This window comes from Dermacentor andersoni, chromosome 4 (assembly GCF_023375885.2).
Source record: "Dermacentor andersoni chromosome 4, qqDerAnde1_hic_scaffold, whole genome shotgun sequence".
Classification (NCBI taxonomy): Eukaryota; Metazoa; Arthropoda; class Arachnida; order Ixodida; family Ixodidae; genus Dermacentor; species Dermacentor andersoni.
In genome coordinates, this window is record NC_092817.1 from 94855191 (window position 1) to 94878352 (window position 23162).

A 23162-nucleotide genomic window follows, 5' to 3' on the forward strand; every position below is an offset into this window, starting at 1 on the left:
GTAAACGGCCGCAATTCATAAATTGCAGTACGGTATGTGCCGTAAGGTCATCAACTACAAATTATGTTAGTGATTTCGGTAATTAGTCTGTTATGCATTTCCATTTCTCGTGGACGTCCGCCTCTTCTAGTATAATCCAGCTAAACGACTGGAGTTTGTGCTAACTGCCACGGGAGATCTATTTCAAAATACCGTACGATCTAAAACATTATTTGAATAATAAAGACGTACGGTATTCACCTAGATCCATTCCTGTCTATATCTTAATTTATTATCGCACCGGCAACACGTTAGTGGGCGAGGAAACGAAACCGACGAAGTCACCATCAACTCTCGCGTAAATGCAGTGAGGTCACGCCTTGGCTCGTTTATTTCTTGTTCGCCTAGCGTGCCGAAACGATCTGGCGACGTTTTGGTCGGGCCCGGCTTTCCGTAAACAAAATCTAGGGCACTCGCTGCAGCCATCGATTCGCTCGAAATAACGGGGCCGCACGTTATCGTGTATACTAAGCTCTACGCCTCTTAGTATATACAATAACGTGCTGCCCGGTTATATATATATATATATATATATATATATATATATATATATATATATATATATATATATGTAGGACAAAAACGTATAGGCGTCCGTGCTTTCTTTTTATTTGTTATAAGCCCCACGCGGGTTTCGATAAAGCAATCCAACTTTCGCAACAGTGCGCAATAACGTCCAGCTGTTGCCATAATATTCAAGTGCGTTTTATCATTAGCATTAAAAATGCGGACCGGTTCCGTTTGAAACAACGCTGACCAGGCGCGAGTAACGAGCGAGACGAGTTTCGCAAGACGGATAAATGATTCGCCGAAAGGAAAAGTCGGCACCGATCATTAACTAGCACACAAGGCATGTCCCTGCGATGCGAGCTTTTCCGTTGACGCCCATTTGTAATCCAGCGTTCCCATCTTCGCGGTAAAAAAAAAAAAAAAAGAAGAAAAACACACACATCGGAGGACCGAAATACTGAGTGGTGCAAGTCTCTCCCGAAGGCGACGTTAGGGCGAAAACACTCGCCCGAGTCACAGCTCTAAGCACGCGATCCTCCGAAATAATGAGGAGCACGTGTGGTAGCCAAGAAGGGAGCGGAATATCCCGCGGGCGCGTACAACACGCACTATCTCGCTCGATGCATACTCGTAACCACTCGAAAGAAGTAAAATAGCAATCAGTGGTCTGTGTTGCCGGGCGGCTTTCCCTCCCAATGCCTAACGGAGACCAGCGCAGAATCAATTTGGCAACCTGACCAGAACTGGCGTTCTTAGCACGACATAGTTAATAGATAGAAAAATAAAAGAAAAGAAAGAAAAAAGGAAGGTTTTATTTCGTGCAGCGCCTGGCAACACTTGTCTGAAACTCGGGGCGATGCGCTTCGAGCTACGGCGTCGGCTGAGCACAGAAGCCCCCAGCCAGTTCAACACGCCTTCCTTGCTTACACAACCGCGCTTGTTCCTTACTTATCTAAGTTCGATCTCGAGCGTCTGAGCATGCGCTGCCAGAGGGTATACGCTGCGGCCATCGCGAGGCTCCTCGCTGTGAGACGGAGGAGGTTAGTTACTATACGGTGGCGATAAGAAACGCCCAATCTTCGCAGCCAGCTGATCGCTGGAACCACGTGGCCGGGAATATCTGCTTCAGGCGCCAATTATCGCTGTAGATTGAAGATATAGCTTCGTCGCATTTCTTGCAGCACCTCACGAAAAGCGCATACAGTTGCAGAACAGACTGACATTTTTTTTTTTCAATTCTTTAGTGAGTTTGGTCAAGTCACAGTATGCAGACTCCATGCGAGAAGTCTCCGCAAGAACCTCAAATATGAGATAGTCGACTCTTTCGTGTCGAGCGGATTGGGGAAGCACCTACACGGCCCACTGAGAAATATTCCCGGCGTAAGACACTGTGACAAACAATGAAAGAAGTTAGTCCGCTACACGACACAGTGACACTGAAAGCAAACATTGAGTCGCCTACCTGCCAGTTCGCTTTGCGAAAACCCCCACCTTACGCATAATATTTATTACTCAAACTTTCAGCGCAGGTCCAGTCAGAAGTGTTTCAAATATGTATGCGACACGTTTTAAATATCACTGTTTTCACCAGTATTCTGTTGCTCTCCACGGCGACAGCGTTTCCATGGGGGTGAAATGCAGAAACCACCGTGTACCCTGTATTGGGTGCGCGTTAAGGAACCCCGGGCGTCCGAAGTAATCCCGAGTCCCCTACTACGACGTGCCTCATAATCATGTTGCTGTTCTGACATGTAAAATCCCACTTTTTTTTTTCAAGGGCTATCTTACATGGCGTTTACAAGTGAACGAGCAGCGCTTCAAGGGGTATGTAGAATTGCTTAGAACATACGAGCAAACTTCAGTCATCCTATAATTAAAATTTTGAAGGGGGGGGGGGGGGGGGGTCACGTTCCAAGGCCACAATATGACTTATGAAGCGGGACTGAAAACTAATTTTGACCAACGGAAGCTGTTTAACGTGCACCGCAATATAAATACACGAGCGCTTTTTTTTTTTTGCATTTCGCCTCCATAGAAATGCTGCCGCCGCGGCCGGGATCGAACACGCGACCATGTGCTTATCAGGGCAAAGCTAGCGCGGTGGGTTGTCTGCACGCTCGCTGTGATACCATCTGTGGAGAACATGATCATCTATAAATTACGACGCTTTTTCGAGCCCAACAACAAAACGAAACACTGACGGTTAGCAAAGCCAAATAAACGGTGTTCCCATTAAGCACCTTCCCTCTCCCCCTTTTCGTTATCAGCCAATTAGCCATTTCGAGCCGTCTTTATAGCGGCCGACGAGTTTCGTTTCGCCGCCTACATGTGGCGCGTCAGTCGTAAGCAGCACTCTTCGGTCGGTTCGCGGTCGCCTCGAATTCCGTTCGCAGCCACAACGGCTAAAACAAAAAAAAAACGAGAGCCCGTTCAACGCACTGCTATAGATCCGCTGTCAGTGTACAAGCCAACGGCGGCGCCAGAGCACGTGAACTGCAGGCCAAACGAAAACAGCACATTATGAACGCGCGCTATTTACGGCACAAGGAAAGAGCGATAGAGAGACGCCACAAGCATGCGCGGCGGGGCCGTAAACATTTCAGGAACACGGCGGTCCGTCGAGCCTGCAATACAAGTGCGTTTATCCCTCACACAACTAACAGCCGCGGCGCGCCCTATAGCTTAACCCAGACGTTCATGAATCGGCTGATAAAAATTATTATTATTATTATTATTATTATTATTATTATTATTATTATTATTATTATTATTATTATTATTATTAGCGACCTCGGCAAAGCTTTTGAAGTCGTCAGCCACTCACTGCTGGTTAAGCTTGCGCACTTTGGTGCCTACTCTCCTGTCGTCCATCTCTTGCACGACTATGTTCTTGATGTCATGTTATGGTAATGCTAAATTACTAAACGTCATTTTTGTACAAGGCAATTAGCGGCGTCCCTCCAGGGTCAGTATTGAGACCACTCCTTCTCATAATTCTTTTTGTTTGCGACGTTTCTTCCGCTATTCGGCATTCCTCTTCCCTTCAATATGCCGACGACATCAAGATTTTTAAGGAAATCCACACTGTTGACGACTGTGGCAATCATGAAGTCCGACCGGTCTTTCTTGTTCTTTTTATTTTTTCTGAATGGTTCAAAATAATGACCTCACCTTGAATGCTGCTCAAACAAAAGTTATGGCTTTCACTCGCCAAAACAAGTATTCCGTTTTCTTATTTTGCTAATTCCATTTTGTTAAGTAAGGCCTTTGAGATCCGTGATCCTGGCGTACTCTTCAATGCAACTTTACACTTTTCTGCTCAAACTAAGCGTGTTGGAATGCGGGGTCTGCGTTCTTTCGGTTTTGTTTGCAGACTATCGAGAGAATTCAGTTCTCCTACACATTTCTTCAAGTTGTGCGGAGCAATATGTCTTCCTCATCTTAAATACGCACCGGCGGTCTGGAACGGCACTTCTGAATTCAACGGCAACATCGTACAACGGGTCCAAAAAAAGGTTTCTAAGCATATATAGCCGCTTCCCTAATAATGGCGCTGGGTCTTGTTCGAGAAACTGTTGGATTAACGTCCCTGTCATCACTTCGCTGCCGACGTAATCGTGCTAACCTACTGTTCCTGTTCAAACTCCCTCATGGTATCCTCATTTGCCCCGAGCTCCTCAGTTGTATTTTATTTAGAATTACGTGTCAGATGTCCCCAGGGACCATAGAACTTTGTACGTTCCCGATCGCCACATTCAACACTCAACTGTCCAAGGAATACAGTTTCCTTATAACAATTGTTTTGTTGATCTTGACATTGCTCTTTCATTTCTTTTTCAACTTGGCATTGTTGCTTCACAGTAATTTTCACACACTGTTCAAGTCCTTTCCCCTCCTTTTTTTTTTATTGAACTTACTTTTTTTGTTTTTGCATGTTTTCTCCAATAACGCCCAGTTGTTGTTATTTTTTGTTTATTGTTTCCCTCTTTTTTTTTACTTACATTATCTTGTAGTTGATTCCTTTTTACTCTATGCATGCGCCAGCACCCAGGCCTTAGGGCTGACCCTGGGAACGTTGATTGATTGATTGATTGATTGATTGATTGATTGATTGATTGATTGATTGATTGATTGATTGATTGATTGATTGATTGATTGATTGATTGATTGATTGATTGATTGATTGACAATAGCATGTTTCAAGTTCGTATCACCCGCCGTTGTTGCTTAGTGAATATGGTGTTGGGCTGCTAATCACAATGTCGCGGCATCGAATCCCGGCCACGGCGGCCGCATTTCGATAGGGGCGAAATGCGAAAACGCCCGTATACTTAGATTTAGGTACACGTTAAAGAACCCCAGGCGGTCCAAATTTACAGAGCCCCCACTACAGCGTGCCTCATAATCAAATCGTGGTTTTGGCACGTAAAACCCCAGAATTAAATTTTAAAAATTAATTAAAAGAACCCCAGGTGGTCCAATTTATTCCGGAAACCCCTACTACGGCGTGCCTCGTAACCAGATCATGCTTGCGGCACGTAACACCTCATAAGTTCATATTTAAGTTCGTATCACAAAGTTCCATGGCGGGAACACTTATAGAAAAACGTGCTCGTTTCCTTTGTGAATTCCCATAAAACAGCGAACAAAATCGTCAGTCTCCACTTGTCACGCAACAAACACAGCGGTAGCCGCTCGGTCACGAATACAGTGGGACACAGTAACTCTGGGCATATACCGCACGCTTACAGCGCCGCCTAACGTTGCACCGCGCATGGGTCTAAAGGGGACCTTAATTTAAAAAAAAAAAAAGGCAAGACAAATTATACAACATCCAAAATTAGGCACAAGTGAGAAACGCTTCTGCACCAACTCCCATTGGTGGTCACCATAGCCGTGATCGCTATTTTCCTCTGCGCAACAGAATACGTAACTGCCGCCATCGCATTCCTTTCATTGTGCATCCAAAGCGGGTCTACTTCTTCCTCCTCCAGTCTATTGTGGTAGCCGTATTACTGGCTACTCTCGTGTCTAGCGGCAGGCTAATCGCCATCTCGCGCTAGCACTTCCGGCAAGTCTCGTCGGGACTTGTCCAACACGCGTCACACGTTTCGATGGCTGCAGATGTCTATCGAGATGCATCTTAGCACCTAGATTGTTCTAGTCGGTAAACGGGAAAATATGTTTCGTGGCGTCGTCGATCAACTGTGGTCAGTGTCTGAATGTCGACACCTTAGAACAGTGCTTTAGAGACAGGAGAATTCGCGCTTTCTTTTGGCCATCCAGCAAAGCATGCTTTAAAAAAGAGAGCGAAATGACGCGTCCGTCGATACCACTCCTCACTTTTATAAAGCCGGGAAGAACCTGCGCATAACGGGGCCCTGGGCTTTACTGTATCTAACAGAATTTGACACTGCCGTGTGACAACCATGTTGGAAGTCCACGGCTCGCTAAGCTAGCAATATTACTTTATTACTTTCTTTTTTTTTTCTTTTTCGTGCGAATGAGTGTGTGTATGCGCCGCAGAAGCAGCCACCAGGCTGGACGCACTAGCTATATGCACGTGTTTGTCTTGCGGAGTATTGAGTTCATGCACGCGGAGAAAACTAACTTGTTTGGCGATTTAGTGCATATTCATGAGTACGGAAAGTCGAGCCCGAAGTAGTTAGAAAACCGCATAGACGACAGGAAGAGTGCCCGAGCACTCGTCCTGTCGCCTATGTTGTTGTTGTTTTTTCTGTATACTATGTCGTGCTCGTCTTTTCGGTAATTATGTGCAAAACTATTATCATCTGTTTTTTTTTTTTTTTTTCATGCATCAAAGGAAGGCCTTGCAGACTTGTGCAACGCTGCAAAATCATAACCCGAATTCCAGCGATGCAAAGTTCGAGAAACGCGGTTCCCGCGAAACCTTTTTTTTTTTTTTTTTCGCAGCCATCGTGTACTTTTCCTCACCGCTATAGTGTACTAGAATAATATACTCACCGCCTTCGAGCGTCAAGCTGAGTCACTGCTGCTGTGTCGCCATCGTTGAACGCCAGGCCACTTAGAGTCAACGCTCTCGGACTAACGCTACTGAACTTATAAAAAGATACTGAACTTACAAAAAGTAATTTCATGAAACAATCCTTAAGCGGAGAGTGCTTGTCGTATAGATGTCGAAGTTTCAAGCAGAAAGGTCGAGCCGTTTACTTAGAGCAACTATTCTAAAGTTTCGTTCGCAGCTCGAACGAGCCTTTTGAAAGCTCCGGCAGCACATCAAAAAGTTTCTACAGCACCATTAACGTACCTAAATATATTGTTTATGTTTCTCTAGCATATGTCTCTCAACGCACAACTTATTCCTACGCATATCGGTGCCTAGTGTATATATTCTTAGCAAACTAGTAGTCCCGCAATCTAGTAGTCATTCAGCAAGAGAAGAAGATCAGCAGTTAGTCCTAAGCACTAATTACCTGCGGCGCTTTCAAACACCTTAAGATTTCTCCACCGTGTTCCTCCTAAAACACATTATATTCCTGCCAAGTTAAATCGTGGTCGCCCGACAGCTCTGAAACGACGCCCTCCTGAAGACCCCATATAATTACACAGCGCACCTAATTATTACCCCATAATTTTTTTTTAATTTTGCCCACTCATCACCTTTTCTAACAAACGCCGCCAAACTCAGTACCGAAAGAACGAGAAGATACAAGATTCGGCGCTGTTCTGATTATTTCTGAGTTTACCGTTTTCATGTTCTGAATTACGTATCACCTATAGTTGATGCATAACTATAGGAACATATAGCTACCATCTAAAGTTCCGCTATTCTACACATCACCTTTGAATTGCCCTACAACTCGTTAAATTTTTATTGCAATAGCTCCAGCGGTTCTCTCAATAAATGTTCGCCGGCATTTGGAGTGTATGCTCGCAGCGACGTATTGGAGCGCACATTCTTCACCTCATTTGGTCGCAACACTGTTGCCGCCAAATAAATAAAATAATAATGATGATGATCGTGATGATGTAACCAAGTCAGTTTGGCGAGACTTTGCGAGGTTTGTAATACCGGACATGATGGCTAAATTTGTCTTCACGACGGGACATGCTCAGCAATACCCTTGCTAAAGTTTAAATAGCGTCGCCCACAGTATCAATGTCAAAGGACAGATACAAAGAGTAGCTCCCCTACTTGGCCATAACTGGCAGACAGGGTGAATTGGACATCTGGCACAGGCTAAGTGACGACGGATATTAAGGTCCCAAAGAAACGAGAGGCGCCGTTGTGGAGGAATTCCAATTACTTTCGAACATCTGCATCTTTCTTTTTCATTTTCTTTTTTTTACGCACACGTAATAACCTAAGCGTGCGAGCGCATCTGCAATCTGTACTCATCGCTACGCGGTCGTGGCAGCAGGAAAAAGATCCCGCAAGCTTGTATTCAACAGTGTAGCAGCAGCAGCAGCACTTGCAATGCGAACCAGCATGCACGAAAGGCGAAACCCGGATTCGTAGTGTCGTTAACCATAGCAATATACTTTCTTTTTCCTTAACACAACTGGTTTAAAAACATGATGAAATAACCTGGCGGTACTGTTACAGCATGCTGTCTGCTCTTTCCTTTCATCGTTCGAGTTCGCGCAATCGACATTTCTTTCTTTTTGCGCAGTCTTTTGCAACATACGCAGAGATCCGGAGTGGTTGGCCGGTTTCAACGATCGAACGGCCGACCGTAACACCTTGGCTAAGTTAAACGCCGTAGTGAACGCCTATGGATTAGATCTGGCCCATTGCATGACGTTACCTGTAGCCACAATTTAGATATATAATTTTGCGGTCACTTTCGCATTGCTGCTCCATTAGAACGCAGCAGCCGCGGCAGCGACGCGAACCCGCGACCTTGTGCTATAGACCTCTGAACCGCAGCTACACCTGACAACGACCACGTTGTCAAAAAAAAAGTGCGCCGTCATAACATTTTGCGTGGCACGCGCTCAAGCGCATCTCAGAGCTAAACTGCTGCGTACATTCAATGGTTAAAACAGCGTTAGTTAAACTTGGTTCCTACTTGTCTAAGATGTGAAGAACAAAAAAAAAAAAAGAGTGATCGACTCTACACGGAACGTTATCGTGCGTAGACTCTGTTACTTCGCTGTTAGCAAAATATACGAATAAATTCATGGAGTGCTCGATCGAAGTCTCAGGTGTTCGTGCGTCACCGCTCGACTCTCTCCACGTCAATCTCGTGCATTCAACATGAGATTAAGGGTCGATAGCACTTGGCTTGAGGCGACCGCTCAACGACACCGATTTAGCTCAAACACCGCGGGAAGCATCGATATGCTTTCCCTAGTTTTTAGGCCTGTACATAAACGCATGTCTGTCAACCTGCGAACATTAAAATTCCCCAAAAATCCTATGAACACAAAGGAAAGAGGGGAGGGGGATGCCACGAGTCTTTCTTTCTTTTTTTCCCCTGAGCACACACCTTTTATAGAGCACATACGCACTTTATTAACTACTATATACCTATTGATGCAGCGTACAAGCAGCCGAAGCAAATTTGTAACAGCAGTGACCGACAATCTACGCAATGTTTTTAGATCACGCGATGACTTTATCAACGAGCGCAATGCAGCCGATTTGGCCTGCTTCAGGAACTTGGTAAGAATAAGCTTGCTCGAAGCACGTAGCCCTCTGGTGCATATCATTTGGCACCTTGCGCTGTCAAGAGGGGGCGGACGGCACAGGTTCCAATGCAATTGCTTTCTTGCACGTATTACCTTACCGCCTTGCGCCAAGCCGTCTTCCAATGCTTTTAAAGTTTTTTTTTTTTTTTTTTTGCCAGAAAGCAAACCATGTTTCGTAAATCTTGACTCAACATTCGCGAGATCGTAGAATGATCCAAAATTGGAAAACTTTATAAAAAATTCGGGAGAGTTGGCAGATGTGCAAATTGATATGGGTTGCCCTGCATACGTATATGCCACCCTCACCTTATCATCTGCCTTCTCTGCTCGGGATGCAGGATGATGTCCTTCTTCTCTGTAAGACCGTCGTGCAGGTTGAAAGCTATGCTGGTCACCTTCTGCGTGGCCACCATAAGCGGACTGTGGGAGGGAAATTGCATGCCAAAAATACAAATACAAATGAAGTCAATAATGCTGCGCTTTTAATGAAATCACACACACACAAACACACACACACACACACACACTCTCTCTCTCTCTCGGTGCCGCGTTAGCTCACTTCACTATACTAACGAATTCTAACGAGGCACAACTAGTACAACGTCTGTCGAGCCTTTATGTGTTTGCTAAATGCGCTCATATACGTGCAAGTATCACCTTTAACGCATACACCGAACACATAGCTGAAGCAGATATGACTGTGACAGTGGCAACCGCGCTGGTGGTCGGAAATACATAACGTACCCGTACGCCAAATAACTTACCGTCGATGTCGCTTTTCATTTTTTTCGCCCTTGCGTCTTCTTTACTCTCATTTTTTTTTTATCGCTCAACTTTGTTGCCAAGCAACTTCTATGTTCTCGTTCTCGTTACGTTAACAATAATACTCAAAAGATAAAGAAAAAGATGAACGGTTAAGGAAAACGTATACATCCGTCTTCGTCTGCAGCGTCCGTGACACGCCAGAGTAAGCAAGACGCGCGCTCAATAACAGGAAGAACAAATAAAACACTCGCCCATCGAAGTCTGGGATGTATTACTGCGCGCCTTATGGCGCTGCAAAAATTCATTCATTCATTCATTCATTCATTCATTCATTCATTCATTCATTCATTATAACACCGACGCGGTATAGCAAGGGCCGCGATTACGGGTAGTAGATGTAACGTGTCCAACGTAACTTGTGCCGAAATTTTAAGATACGCAAGTTCCACGTGACTGGACTGAACCGAGGTGCAAAAAGTCGTAGCGCGGAACTTTTTCATGTTTCGCGCGCTTTCTTTCAGGTTTGGGAAAAGAACCTTCATGTAGCACGCATAGCGCAACAGACAGCTGGATCGGAAAATTTTCATGATGATCTACAGTTTTCTCCGACACTTTTGGTCTGAATATAATATTTGAGCAGCTGATTTAGTAATAATAATGTATTTATTAATCCTGTAGCTAGGCGAAACACAAGCAATCAGGCTGACTTACTCCGAGCGACGGCTAACATCGTTACCTTGGTTCCATACAGCTACGTGGCACTTGTATTTGTTAATTGTTTTTACATTTTGGCACAAGTTACGCGGAACACGTGGTATATAAAAGGTCTAAAGCGGAAGGCAAATAGCGTGCATGGTTACCCGGTCACGTCCAGGTGGTAGCCCCCGTAGTCGTAGATCTGCCGCATTATGTGGATAGCCGACAAGTAGCCCATGCCGACCGCCAGCACAATCCTGGAAAACGAGGTCAAAGTGCGCGGAAGGGGATGGGGACGAGCTAGAATGGAGAAAGTTATGGCGAAGGCAACGAAACGAAGCAGCCCACACGAAAATACAACTCGAACGCAAAGAAGTCTCTCTGAAAACAACAGAAAGGGACAAAAAAAAAGAAAGAATGTTTCTCGCTCGTCTCGTGCGGCTTATTTGGGTAAGTATACGCTAATCGGATATCCGAGCAATAGTTACGCTGAAAGTTAGGTGTTCGGCGATCACTTTCCGATAACAGCTGCAACTTCTATGTGGGTGCTTCTTTCCTGTCCCCAAAGGGAAAGTAAACGATCGATTGAATTGATAACCAAGATTTGCTATTGTTTACTCGATTGATTCTTTCTATTGCTTTTTCCCAAAATTAGTCAAGAAATAAAGCACTCTGCCTTACAGCTCATAAAAGAAGAAAGAAGAAAGTATGCTTTTCTTAACTACAATCTTTTTTGTAAATTTCAGTGGCTGTCACATTCACAAGCGTTATTTGTAACCATATTTTGCGAAGTGCTACCTGCGAGCTTAATTTTAGGTTGTACTACGATGATATATGGATGGCAGTGCGTGAGCGCGGCACCCACGGTAATTATGAGCACGGCCACATATAAGATCACGCCAGGAATTGCTTACAAAAAATTCACATAATGCATATACAGTAACTCTACGATTCGTAAAGCTGTGCGGCTTATATCCTGGTTATCTAATGAGGTCATGTATAGCACACTCGATTCCCGTTAATTCGATCGTCTGGGAACCGCAATATTTGGTCGAATTATCCGAAGGGTCGAATGAGCAAACGGCGACAAAATTTACGAATTGAAACCTATTTATTGCTTGAAGTAGTTTGTCACTATCAGCAGACTAGCTTCAACTCTGTATTACAATAGCTATGCACGTCATCGTCGGTCAGTGGCCCACAGAGATCAACACTGCTGTCGGCGCAAACCAAATCCTGAAAAGAGACGTTGCCCAGGGCACAGCGCGAGTTCTAATGACCAATACCAGGTTACTGCCGTCACCATCGTCGCCTAGATAACAAGTAGCGCCGTCAGCTAAATTTCTTGTGCTTCCGAACTTTTAGTAACCGCTGCGTATTCGAGGAGGCACCGGTGGTAGTCGTATTAAGCAAATCGGTGTGCTTTCGCGCTCGAATTAAACGATCTCTTCGTCTATTGGTCGCCGGCACCTTCCGGCACATACGGATTAAGCGAACAGTCGAATTAACCAAGATCTAATTAACGAAGGTCGATTTTACTCCCAATAAAATGACCCAGCACAGAGCCGTCTGCAACTATGCAATAGGTTGGGTTCGACATTTACTGTGCCTTGTCCCATTACCTGCTGTGGGCAAACTGCGGATCGAGCGTGACGTCACTACTGTTCGGTAGTCAGTGTCCCCCAGCGCAAGCTATGCCGGCAAAAGAAATTGCTATCTCTGTTTAATGACGTGTGCAGACGAGGCCACGTACGGCGCAGCCAACATGATCCCAGAAGGCTCCATATGCACAAGCCTTGTCAGAATGGCGAGATCAATACCCGGAAGGAGGTTTTCAGAGCACCAATCAGCGAAGAAGAAAGCGGGCAGTCAGCGCACATGCGCCTCCGGTTTCTGCCTGCGGCCTAAATTAACGTTTACATTGCGATGGCAATTAAACGGACACATTCCACCGCGTTCGTGGCGTCGGAGTCATGTTCCGGCTTCGGGTAGCGAAAGGAAGGGAATAGAAAAAAAAAAAAAAAAAACGCTCACGCCGTGCCGCGAGACCTACACCTCCCATCACAGTTTCTCGACCCCGTTTCCTCGCCACCCAAAGCCTGTCTACAGCTTCCTTGAACACTGAACCCTAGCGCAAACGCCACAGAGGTCAGCTGAAGTGTCGGAACGATAGCTGCCCTAGATTTACTGTATATGGGAGCCGTACACAGTAACTCTAAGCTGCCCGTGCAGTCAACGCCACAGCTCAACGTCGAAGGTGCCAAGAGGTGGCACTGAGAGAACATGAGGCAAAAAGAGGGAAAAGGAAGTCAGTTTTCGATCGTGTACTATTCTAATACCTTGCCAGATTCTGGGGTTTTGCGTGCTAAAACCACGATCTGGCTATGAGGCACGCCCTGATGGCTGACTTCGGATTAATTTTGACCGCCTAGCGTTCTTTAACGTCCGCCGAATGCGCGATACGCGAAATGCCTCGCTACAACAGTCAACGATTCGGCCTCCGGGCGAAATCACGATATCTCGCAGTGTACTTCATATACGTACATCTTTATGAAAACAATATTCGGAAACACGTGGCGTTCTACAACGCGTAGTGCTTAAAAAACGACTCGTCACGGTTGTGGAAAAAAGAGAGCGAAAGAGAAATCAGACTGACGAGAACATTTTTTTTTCTTTGATCCTTCGCTAAACGCTGCTTCAAACAATAATCGCTATAGGAAAGCGCCTGAACATGTGATCGAGCTATGTATTATTATTATTATTATTATTATTATTATTATTATTATTATTATTATTATTATTATTATTATTATTATTATTTCGATAATATTCACGCCACTGTAGAGCTAGTCGTAATTATCCAAATTATGGCAATAAACGCATGCGCGCACTTAACGAGAGAACACGGTTTCGTTTGCATACACCAAACCAATCATGACTACAGCGCCGCCGAGCTTTCATGACGTCACGCTGTGCCCCTCTCCGAGAATGCAATCGATGACGAACCGTTATACGTGCGAACGGCCCTGCGAATCCGTTAAACGATACATCGTGTGTATATATAACTACATCTACACAAGACACATCGCTAAAACGCGGCGGAAAAGCCAACTACTGCGGCTGTAGGATTTTAGAGACACAATGCAACGTCACTGTTTGCTCGTCACGCGTAAGACATGCCCGTCCCCTAATAAAGAACGAGAGTATTGTTGTACTTACTTGTGCATACTTTCGGGACTCGCATAATTGATGATCATGTAAACAAGGGTGGCTTGCGCAACAAGGTGAAGAATTTGGCTGAAAAAATAGCAAAAGACACGCAGTGTATAAGACGCGCGTATTCGAGAGATGCCTCTTGCGCACGCTGCCGCGTGAAGTATACTAGCGCTGCCAAAAAGAAAAGAAGGGAAAAAAGGAAAGAGCGCTACATACATACATACATACATCGCACTTCGTGTGCGCAATTATGTAAAGCATGCAGTGCATAGGAGGAAGTGTTCACGACAGGCGTTGAAACAAGGCTCGCTCTCGCACAAACACTTTGCAATATATAAAGACAATTACAAAAAAACGTAAATTTCTGAACAAATTTAAGCATGTATTGAAATGATTGTACCTCGCGTTACTAAGCATTCGTGCGTGTTATATATATATATATATATATATATATATATATATATATATATATATATATATATATATATATATATATATATATATATATATCTGCGTTCTGTCTTCTGGCGCCCTAAAGATAGGTATATGGAATCGATACCAACTTTCGCAGCAAGAAGTTCTTTATATATATATATATATATATATATATATATATATATATGCCACCATAGACATGGGTAGGTTCATTGATGTCAGGAAACCACCATAAAGTTTATTTTTCATCACAAAAGATAATAAGAACAGGCAGCATACCCCCGCCACCTCTAAGAAAACAAAAAAGATTATAACGTCTTGACTATTAAATCGACTGCTTTCTTTGGCTCTTCTCCCCCACTTTGCGGTTTGTCAGTTAACTTATGGTCGTTTATGGCCAGCTTGGGACAATATAGATGTCCCTATAGTTTCCACTAGAAATAAAATAAAAAGAAGTCGCAGCTTCTCCCGAAAGGCGAAGCACCGATTGCGATAGCAAATTAGTGGATAGCTGCGCGAAGTAAGGATAGTAGTATGAGCGGCCGTGTAAACAATGATAGAATATGTAAGCGTGACTGAACCAGGACGTAGAAAGAAACAGACACACAGAGACAGCGCTGTCTTTGCGAGTCCGCTTCTTTCCACGACCTTGTTCAGTCGCGCTTACACATTCTATCATGGATTCAAACCAACTAGCCCGCCAACGCGTTTTAACTAAATTAACAAGCACCGTGTCACGCGCGCACAGGTAAACATGAACACATCTCGCTCGATGAGCGCGGAAGCTCGCCGTCAAAATGCTGGAGTGAGGAATCACAGCAGCAGCAAGGCGAATTCACCTTCGTGCCTCTCTCGCTTCAACGCGAACGAAGCGTCGAAAGGGCAGAGCATACGACGCTACCGGCACTACGCGCACTCTGCAAACATCGCAGATCGCTTTGAAGATCAGACCCGTGCGGGCGCACACTTTGGCCACGTCGCCGGTCGCTTCCAAGAAACACGAGCGCCGGCAACGCGTCCCTACGGCGTCCGCCATTCGCGTGCCCAACGCCATAGTAGACACCGCGGTTGTCTCCACTCTGTACAGAGTGGCGAGCGAGGAGGACCCTAGCAGCCGCTTTCTCTACGGAAGAACGCACCACCTTCCGGTCCACGTTCCTCGCTGGCGCACGCACGATTGAACCGCGTTCGCCGGCTCACCTTCGCACGCTTTCACTCGCACATACAGCATACGGCGCGCGGCGACGGTGTTATCGCCCTTGGACTTTATACAGAACTTCACGGCGACGGCAGAAATGGGCCTGTAGTGCCCATATGAGTGTTATCGCAACAAAAGTGAGCGCGCCTCTTCTAGCTGACAATGAAGAAAGAAGTTCGTCCCCGACATTTGCTTCACGTTCCTCATCATATCGTGGCGCTTTGGCGTGTTTCTACAAGGTTGATCACGTCGTGTCCTGTTAGTGAACACGTTTTAATACTGAATAAAAGTACCGCTTACTCTGGACGTCAGGAGCGTCGCATAACAACAGCGTTGGGCACGTCGCATAGCAACAGCGTTCGGCACGTCGCAGAGCAACAATTATAATTTTTTAAAAATTGAGCATGCGCCTCTTATAGCTGAATTCGAAGAAAAAAGTTAGTTACGGTGCGCGTTCCTACGCGTCACGATACGTGTTACAAACCGCTCTACAAATGGGATAGACACTCGTTGTAACGGGTTGAAGAGGGGATGATCTGTGGTGGTTTTCACTCAGTCCTCTGCTACGGGTCTTCCGAAGAATCTGGATGAACGTAAACGGCGCCGTGCGGAGGCCGAATGTATTGGCTATGCCGCCAAACGAGAAGGAGAAGAGAGAGGGAAGGAAATTTGTGCCATTTCCCGAGACAGCGGCAGTAGTGAGAAAGACAAACGGCAATATCAACAGGGCCGGAATGAAGAGATATCAAAGGAAAATCACACGGAAGAAAGAAAAGAAGGTAGGGACATTTAATTATACCTACTGTGAAAAACAATAAAGATACACATATAAGTGTGTAATACGTATACCGTGTTCTCTCTCTCTCTCTCTCTTTAACCATACATATATTTTTAATAGCCTGTGGAAGATGACACTACTTTCGAAATATTCATTCTCAAAGTGCGCGACAAAATGCATGGGCGTTCGATTAATTTTTGTGCTTCATTGCATAAAATGGCGGTTTGTTATAAAAGTGGAACAGTAGTGCACATTTACTGCAAGTATCATGAAGCATCTCCCGAAACTCGTGCGATCCATATAACTCGTTCTAATTGGATATGTCTTGAAAACTGACCGGCTACAATTAGTAAACTGCATTATGTGCTGTGAAGTAAATAATTAAGTGTATTAGTTCAATGTTGTTAATTAGTCGATTGTGCATTTATATTTATCGTGCGAGTAATGTCCGCCGCTTCCAGTAATCCAGCTCGAGGACAACAATTACGTTATCTGCCACAAGCGACTTTTTTAGTTCTCTATGTCCTAAAAAATATTTTTTTAAAAGAAAAACACCCCGTTTATACGTGTGTACGTGTGTTTCATGTGTATATGTATGTGTATGTGTGCTTGGTATGTACTTGATATGCTGAGGGACCTTCACAAGGCTCAACCCAAGGGTAGTTCTACGCGGGGATTTTTCTATTAATCGAGAACTTATCAAATGGTTCGTCAAACGCATCGGCAAGCTGCACGTGATCACGCGATCCGCCGCGTGGACGACATACCCGAAAGGGGGGAAAAGAAAATGCTCGACCAACCATCTGCGACACAACGCACGCTAGGTACGCACGTACAGATCCTCCTGCAAAAGGGCACGTGCGCCGTCCACCGAGAGACCACCGAGGGCGAGCGCACCTGCGCGAATTCGATGACCCGTGAAACAAAGTAACAAAGCTCCAGCTGCTCAAACTTTGCACCCCCGCTGCAGCTGCGGGAAAGTATTCTCCGTCGATCGCGCGCTGCGGGCGAGATGGCCGCCGTTCCGACGAACGGATTTATATAACGGGACTGAACGCGCAGTTAGAAAAAAATTAAATTATGGGGTTTTACGTGCCAAAACCAACTCCTGATTATGAGGCCCGCCGCAGTGGGGGATTCCGGAAGTTTGGAGCAACTGAGGTTCCTTTAACGTGCACCTAAATTTAAGTACCACGGGTTATTTCGCATTTCGCCCCCATCGAAATACGGCCGCCGACGCCGAGATTCGATACCGCGACCTCGTGCTTAGCTTCCCCAACACCATAGCCGCTAAGCAACCACAGCGGGTTCAACGCGCAGTCGTCGGGGTATAACGTTGGTGTTATCGAATACTCCGCTGGTCGATTCGGTCCTCGAATCGAATAGTCGCTATTCGAGAAACCCGAATATATATATATTTTTTTTTTCGAATGGCTTTCGAATGTCGTCGACTGTGCATAATCAAACGTGAAATTAAAGCAAGAACACAATAGCACTTATCCCCTGCGCATCGGAGATACTATACCAGAGCATGCTGACGCTCACAGAGCCGAGCTTTTTCCGCTAAAACCACAATGAATCAAAAAAATTTTGTTTAGACATGGCATCAGGTAGTGGGCATTGCTTGGATACAATATACATGTATGGTTGCAGCACATGTGTTCTCCCATCGTATTCAATATGAAGGCGTTTCATTGCGACATACTCGTTACAATAACATCATCTGCCGCGACTTTTCTTTTTTTTTCGCTCTCTCTGCCATCGCCGCACGTGACCCGCATTTCTGGTTTGTGCGCGAAGGCATACACAAATGTTATTTGGGCCGCAAGGCTGCGTTTCTGAGCTTAATGTGATAACGCATGACCTCGTATGCATGGAAGAGCACAAAGTTTTACAGCGAAGTTTTATGTTTCTAGCCGATTCGTCCGTCCGTCCGTCTGTCGCCTGTACGCCGAAAACTCCTCCGGCGCGACCCCATGCGCATGCGCGATTGGCTGCGCCAGTAGTGACGTCGTTTCTCTCTGTCGCAGCCGAGCGCGCGCGCAGCAGTTTTTCCTGCAGCTGCGAAATGGGTAGGCCACGCGTCATACGTACTCTTGAGGAGCAGACAACTTTCAATCAGCAACGTCGACAGCAGAATCGGTAACGAACTTGTCTACGCCGTGCCGATGCTTTCGTCCGGGAACAAGAGCAGGATCGTGCAGCCGAGCGCAAGCAGCAACTGTGTACCGAGGATCCGGCAGCCTACCAAGCCTTCGTTTATGAACCGTCGGGATTAACCCAGTGATAAACACCGGGGCCGCTCCTTTCAGCTTCGCTGGTTAACCTATGTACGGAGTGCTCGGGCGGCGATTTTTAAAGCGAAAGCTTTACTGACCGCGAACTTGCGATTGCGCCGCGGCAGTGCTTCGAGGAGGCACATGACGTCACAACGAGCCCCCCCCCCCCCCCCGCCTCGCCGCGGATATTTCTCTCCATCTCGCTCCGTAGTCACTACTGCGCATGCGCCACTAGTAGCACTGAGCCACAGGTGTTTCGCCGCCGCCGCCGTTTGGTATGACGTCACACCGCGTTCCTCGTCGTTGCGCTCGCCTACGCGCGCTTCGCCAGCTGCGTCGCATGCCTGATAACGTGTCGGAGGATTGAAAGGGATAGCTCGCGTGCGCCACCACAGTTGAGGCGGCAGTATGAACGGCGACAATTCTGATATGCAGGAGGAGGCCTGGAATCGACATCGTAACGAGATGAAGCGAAAACGAATCGCCCAGGAAACAGACGAACAGCGCGCCGAACGACTGGCTAAACGCCGCAACATAGCTAGACAACCAGACTAACCTGGACTTGCAATCAAGATTAACCAAGGCTAACCACGCTATGCCTTAGCTTTCGCTACGTATATCCTGGCATAGCCGAGCTAAGCCACTGCCAATGTTTTTTCCTGTACAAATATCTGAACACTCTCCCAGCCCATTTGCTTTCTTCCGTATTCCTCAGTCGTTCTTCATAATCAATTTTGTGATGTGCCTTAGGTTAGTCTTCATCGCTTAGCACTGATAGGGCTAATATCATGATATCATGATAATATCATGATATCACATATCAGCATCGGTCATATTATATTTCACACAAATAAATGTTCCTACTAGAAAACACCAAACGTCATTCACCACAGCTATGCCCCTTTCCGCCAGTTATGGTTTCTGCTCTTCGGGACCGCGGCGTAGGTAGTGGCGTACATCAGAGGCAGGATAAAGCGTGGTAATTATAGGGCTAATAAACTAAAGTCACGTTATTATCTGTTTAGTTATTCCTAAGGCTCCCTATGTGCTTTTAAAATACAACGTGCGTTTTAACGTGCAGTGTAATGACAGAAAAGTGCTAGTGTTGTGTCAATACCACGCCGTGAAAATTGCTTGACGTTGCTGCTGAGAAGGCTGTATATTATTCGCAAACTATTCGAAAAATATTCGATATTCGATTCTAATCGCTTCTGGCACCATTCGATTTGGTAAAAAAAAAAAAATAGGTCTCGCACATCCCTAGAACTTGTTATTGCTGTCCGTTGCCCGACAGGAGCGGCACGTGCCCACGAGGGGAGACTGGCCAGAAACAAGTGTTGTTGTTCAGAGACTACCTTTTCTGTCGTCCATTTTTTTTTTTGTCTCTGCCCATGTTTATTTTTCCTACGATATGGAACATGTCTTTGCCAAAGAGGTTTGCCTGGCGCGTTCTTCTGACTGATCCGGCTACGACCGGTAAACACACACACACACACACACACACACACACACACACACACACACACACATATATATATATATATATATATATATATATATATATATATATATATATATATATATATATATATATATATATATATATATATATATACACAAACTCAGGGTGTGTTATTTAGCTGCACCAATGTTTTAAAGATTGTTTGTAGCAGATAGCACAATTCTAATCCCTGATCTAAATCCCTCAATCAGGCGGTCATTACTTCTACGGTAAATCAGTATGTTTAATTAAATAATCACCGTGATTACGTTAATTAGCATTTAATTTATAACATTACGGCCCCTATTTTAATCTATGAATTATTGCCGGTGAGTTCTCAAGGCGTATACACTTGGAACGGATTCCCCGGACTGCACCAGTTTCGAGACAGTAATTTCCAATGTGTCCAACGAAATGCACTGGCGTGCCACGGCCGATAAGTTAAACCATTAAACATGCAATTTTCGTAAGCGTGCCCCTTCGTTTCTTCAAAAGTACCTATGCACCAGACGTACAGAACTTTTCCTTGAATATATATATATATATATATATAGACTGTCCGCTACCTACTAATATAACTTCGCACATGCGACCCATGGTGTTTTCGACAGATGGCATACTGTCAATAGTTGGAAAAAGAAAGAAAAAAACAATGTACTTCTTCTGGTGTAGACGAAATAAACTCAAAGATTCTAATGAATACTACGCATATATCCACGGCACGTTTCACTCTATTATTCTTGTAGTCATTTTCTACAGGTGCCTTACCATGTGATTAGCAAACGGGAAAGGTCGTTACAGTCTTCGAAGCAGGTAACAAGGACTCCCCCTGAAACTACCGGCCCATTTCGTTAACTAGGGCCCCTTTCAGAATCGTGGAACATGTCATATACTCGCATATCATGGACTTTTTAGACTCAGTAAACTTCTTTCATCCTTTTCAAGTGAAAGACGGCTAGCTGTTTCTTCCTTCATGACCTGCACGTTAACCTTGATAAGAACGTTCAAACTGACACCATCTTCTTAGACTACTCTAAAGTTTTTGATACAGTGCCTCACAACGGCTTACTAATAAATTTATCCCGATCGAACTTAGATCCTCACGCAGTGCAATGGACAAATTAATTCCTAACTAATCGTTCCTGGTTCGTCCTTGTCAACCACTCGTCCAAACCCCTCCCTGACACTTCAGGCGTCCCTCGAGGCTCAGTCTTGGGACCGCTTCTTTTCCCAATATACATTAAGGATATTCATCTGCATGTATTTAGTCATATTCGCATGTTCGCTGACGACTGTGCGATTTATCGTACTGTGACTAACATCTCTGACCAAGCATCTCTCCAGAATGACCTTAACGAGCTAAACTGGTGCAATAGCTCGTAAATGGCCTTGAAACCTAACAAGTGCAAATTTATTTCAATTTCTCGGCACAGTAATCCCTATCTCTCTACTTACACAATTGAAAACGTCCCAGTGGAATCAGTTCTAGCGTATAAGTACTTAGGCATAAACCTGTCCCACGACCTTTCCTGGAATGCGCATGCGACTAACGTAAATTCATCAGCGAACAAGACCTCAGGGTTCATTAAACGTCACCTTCGCCATGCTCCGCAGCATGTCAAACTACTCGCGTACAAATCATTTGTCAGACCACAACTGGGATGTGCCGCCGCCATCTGGAACTCTCACCAAACATATATCGTCAATGCACTCGAACCATGCGACTGTAGGTTCATCCGTTCTTCATATTCATATAACATCAGCTTTCACTCTTAAAGACAGAATCTAGCCTGACGTCTCTTGCTCTTCGTCGTCGTATCGCCACGCACGTTCTCTCTCTCTTTGTCACAAATTCTTTTACGGCTCACTAAGCCATCCACCTTACATCACGCCATCATCTTCACGCTCGTCACAGCGCACCAGCCATCAAATATCAACTGCAAGTCGCTCGTCCTCGCACACGAACTGTCACCTTTCAAGCCTCGCTGTTTCCCCGGGCTGGAACGACCTACCCCGCAATGCTGCTGCCATCACACGTCAGTCAGAATTAATGGAAGCTGTTCAAACTTGTGTTTCACCGTAGCACCTGCCATTTCTTGCGTGTATACAGTCTACCGATTCTACAACAGCCCCGCGCGAGCGTCGACTGGCCAACCGGCCAGCGCCCATCTATAACGGCGCGAAGCGACGAGATCAGCAAGAGTAGCGCACGCGCACCAAGTTCACTCGAAGCGCAAGTGCGACATGTGCGACCAGCGCGACACAACCCCTGGCACGATTAATTCGGCGCACGCTTCCCGTCTTATTGGAGATAGCAGGATCATGTGCCTCTGGCTTGCGTGTTTTTCTTTTCCCGTTTGCTGCTCTAGTGATTTAAAAGGATGTGAATGCGAGCTAGTTGGCAGGAATCCATGGCTGAATAAACAGTGCAAAACAAACACGGACAAGGGAGGAACACAGTACGAGCGCGCATGCACAGGATAGTTATGAACAAAACATGCAAAGCTGCTATGCAACCGTATCTTATCTCTTTTGCGCGCTTTGTTCTTTTATCTTACGGTGCATGCGGACTACAGCGCCATACGTTATAAAAAAAAGACGCGTTCGGGTTCACGCGCACTTGCCGTCTCCGATAAGCAGGGAAAGCTTCTACTGAGTTAATCGCGACAGGGGCGGTGACATGCGTGCTGGAAGAGCTATAGCAAACGAAACCGGCGCTTCGAGTGAACTTTGAGTGCATGCGCTACTCTTGCTGATCCAGTCGCTTCGCGCCGTCAGAAGTCGCTGACTGGCCGCTCAGTCTAAAGTCGACGCTCGCACGGGACTGTTAAAGAATCGGTAGATTGCACATGTTAACCACCCCTTATGCAATACCCTGTAAAACGGGGTCTTTAAGGTAATAAAATGAAGTGTATATATATATATATATATATATATATATATATATATATATATATATATATATATATATATATATATATATATAATTTGTGGACTCTACTCTAGTTACTACACAGTGCGTGTTTTTCCTGTGTGTCCGTGAGCAGTCAAATGATGTTTCACCGGCTC

At 45.3% G+C, this 23162-nt stretch overlaps 1 protein-coding gene across 1 annotated transcript in view; it reads right to left on the bottom strand.

The window, feature by feature from the left end:
* The window catches only part of oys (lysophospholipid acyltransferase 6), a 61991-nt gene that overhangs the window by 28525 nt on the left and 10304 nt on the right, over positions 1-23162 (bottom strand). The window contains exons 3-5 of the mRNA XM_055074056.1: positions 13906-13983; positions 10851-10943; positions 9532-9645 (exon numbers count right to left, since the gene is read on the bottom strand). Of these exons, the coding sequence (XP_054930031.1) occupies positions 9532-9645; positions 10851-10943; positions 13906-13983 (285 nt within the window). The remainder of the gene's footprint in view (positions 1-9531; positions 9646-10850; positions 10944-13905; positions 13984-23162) is intronic.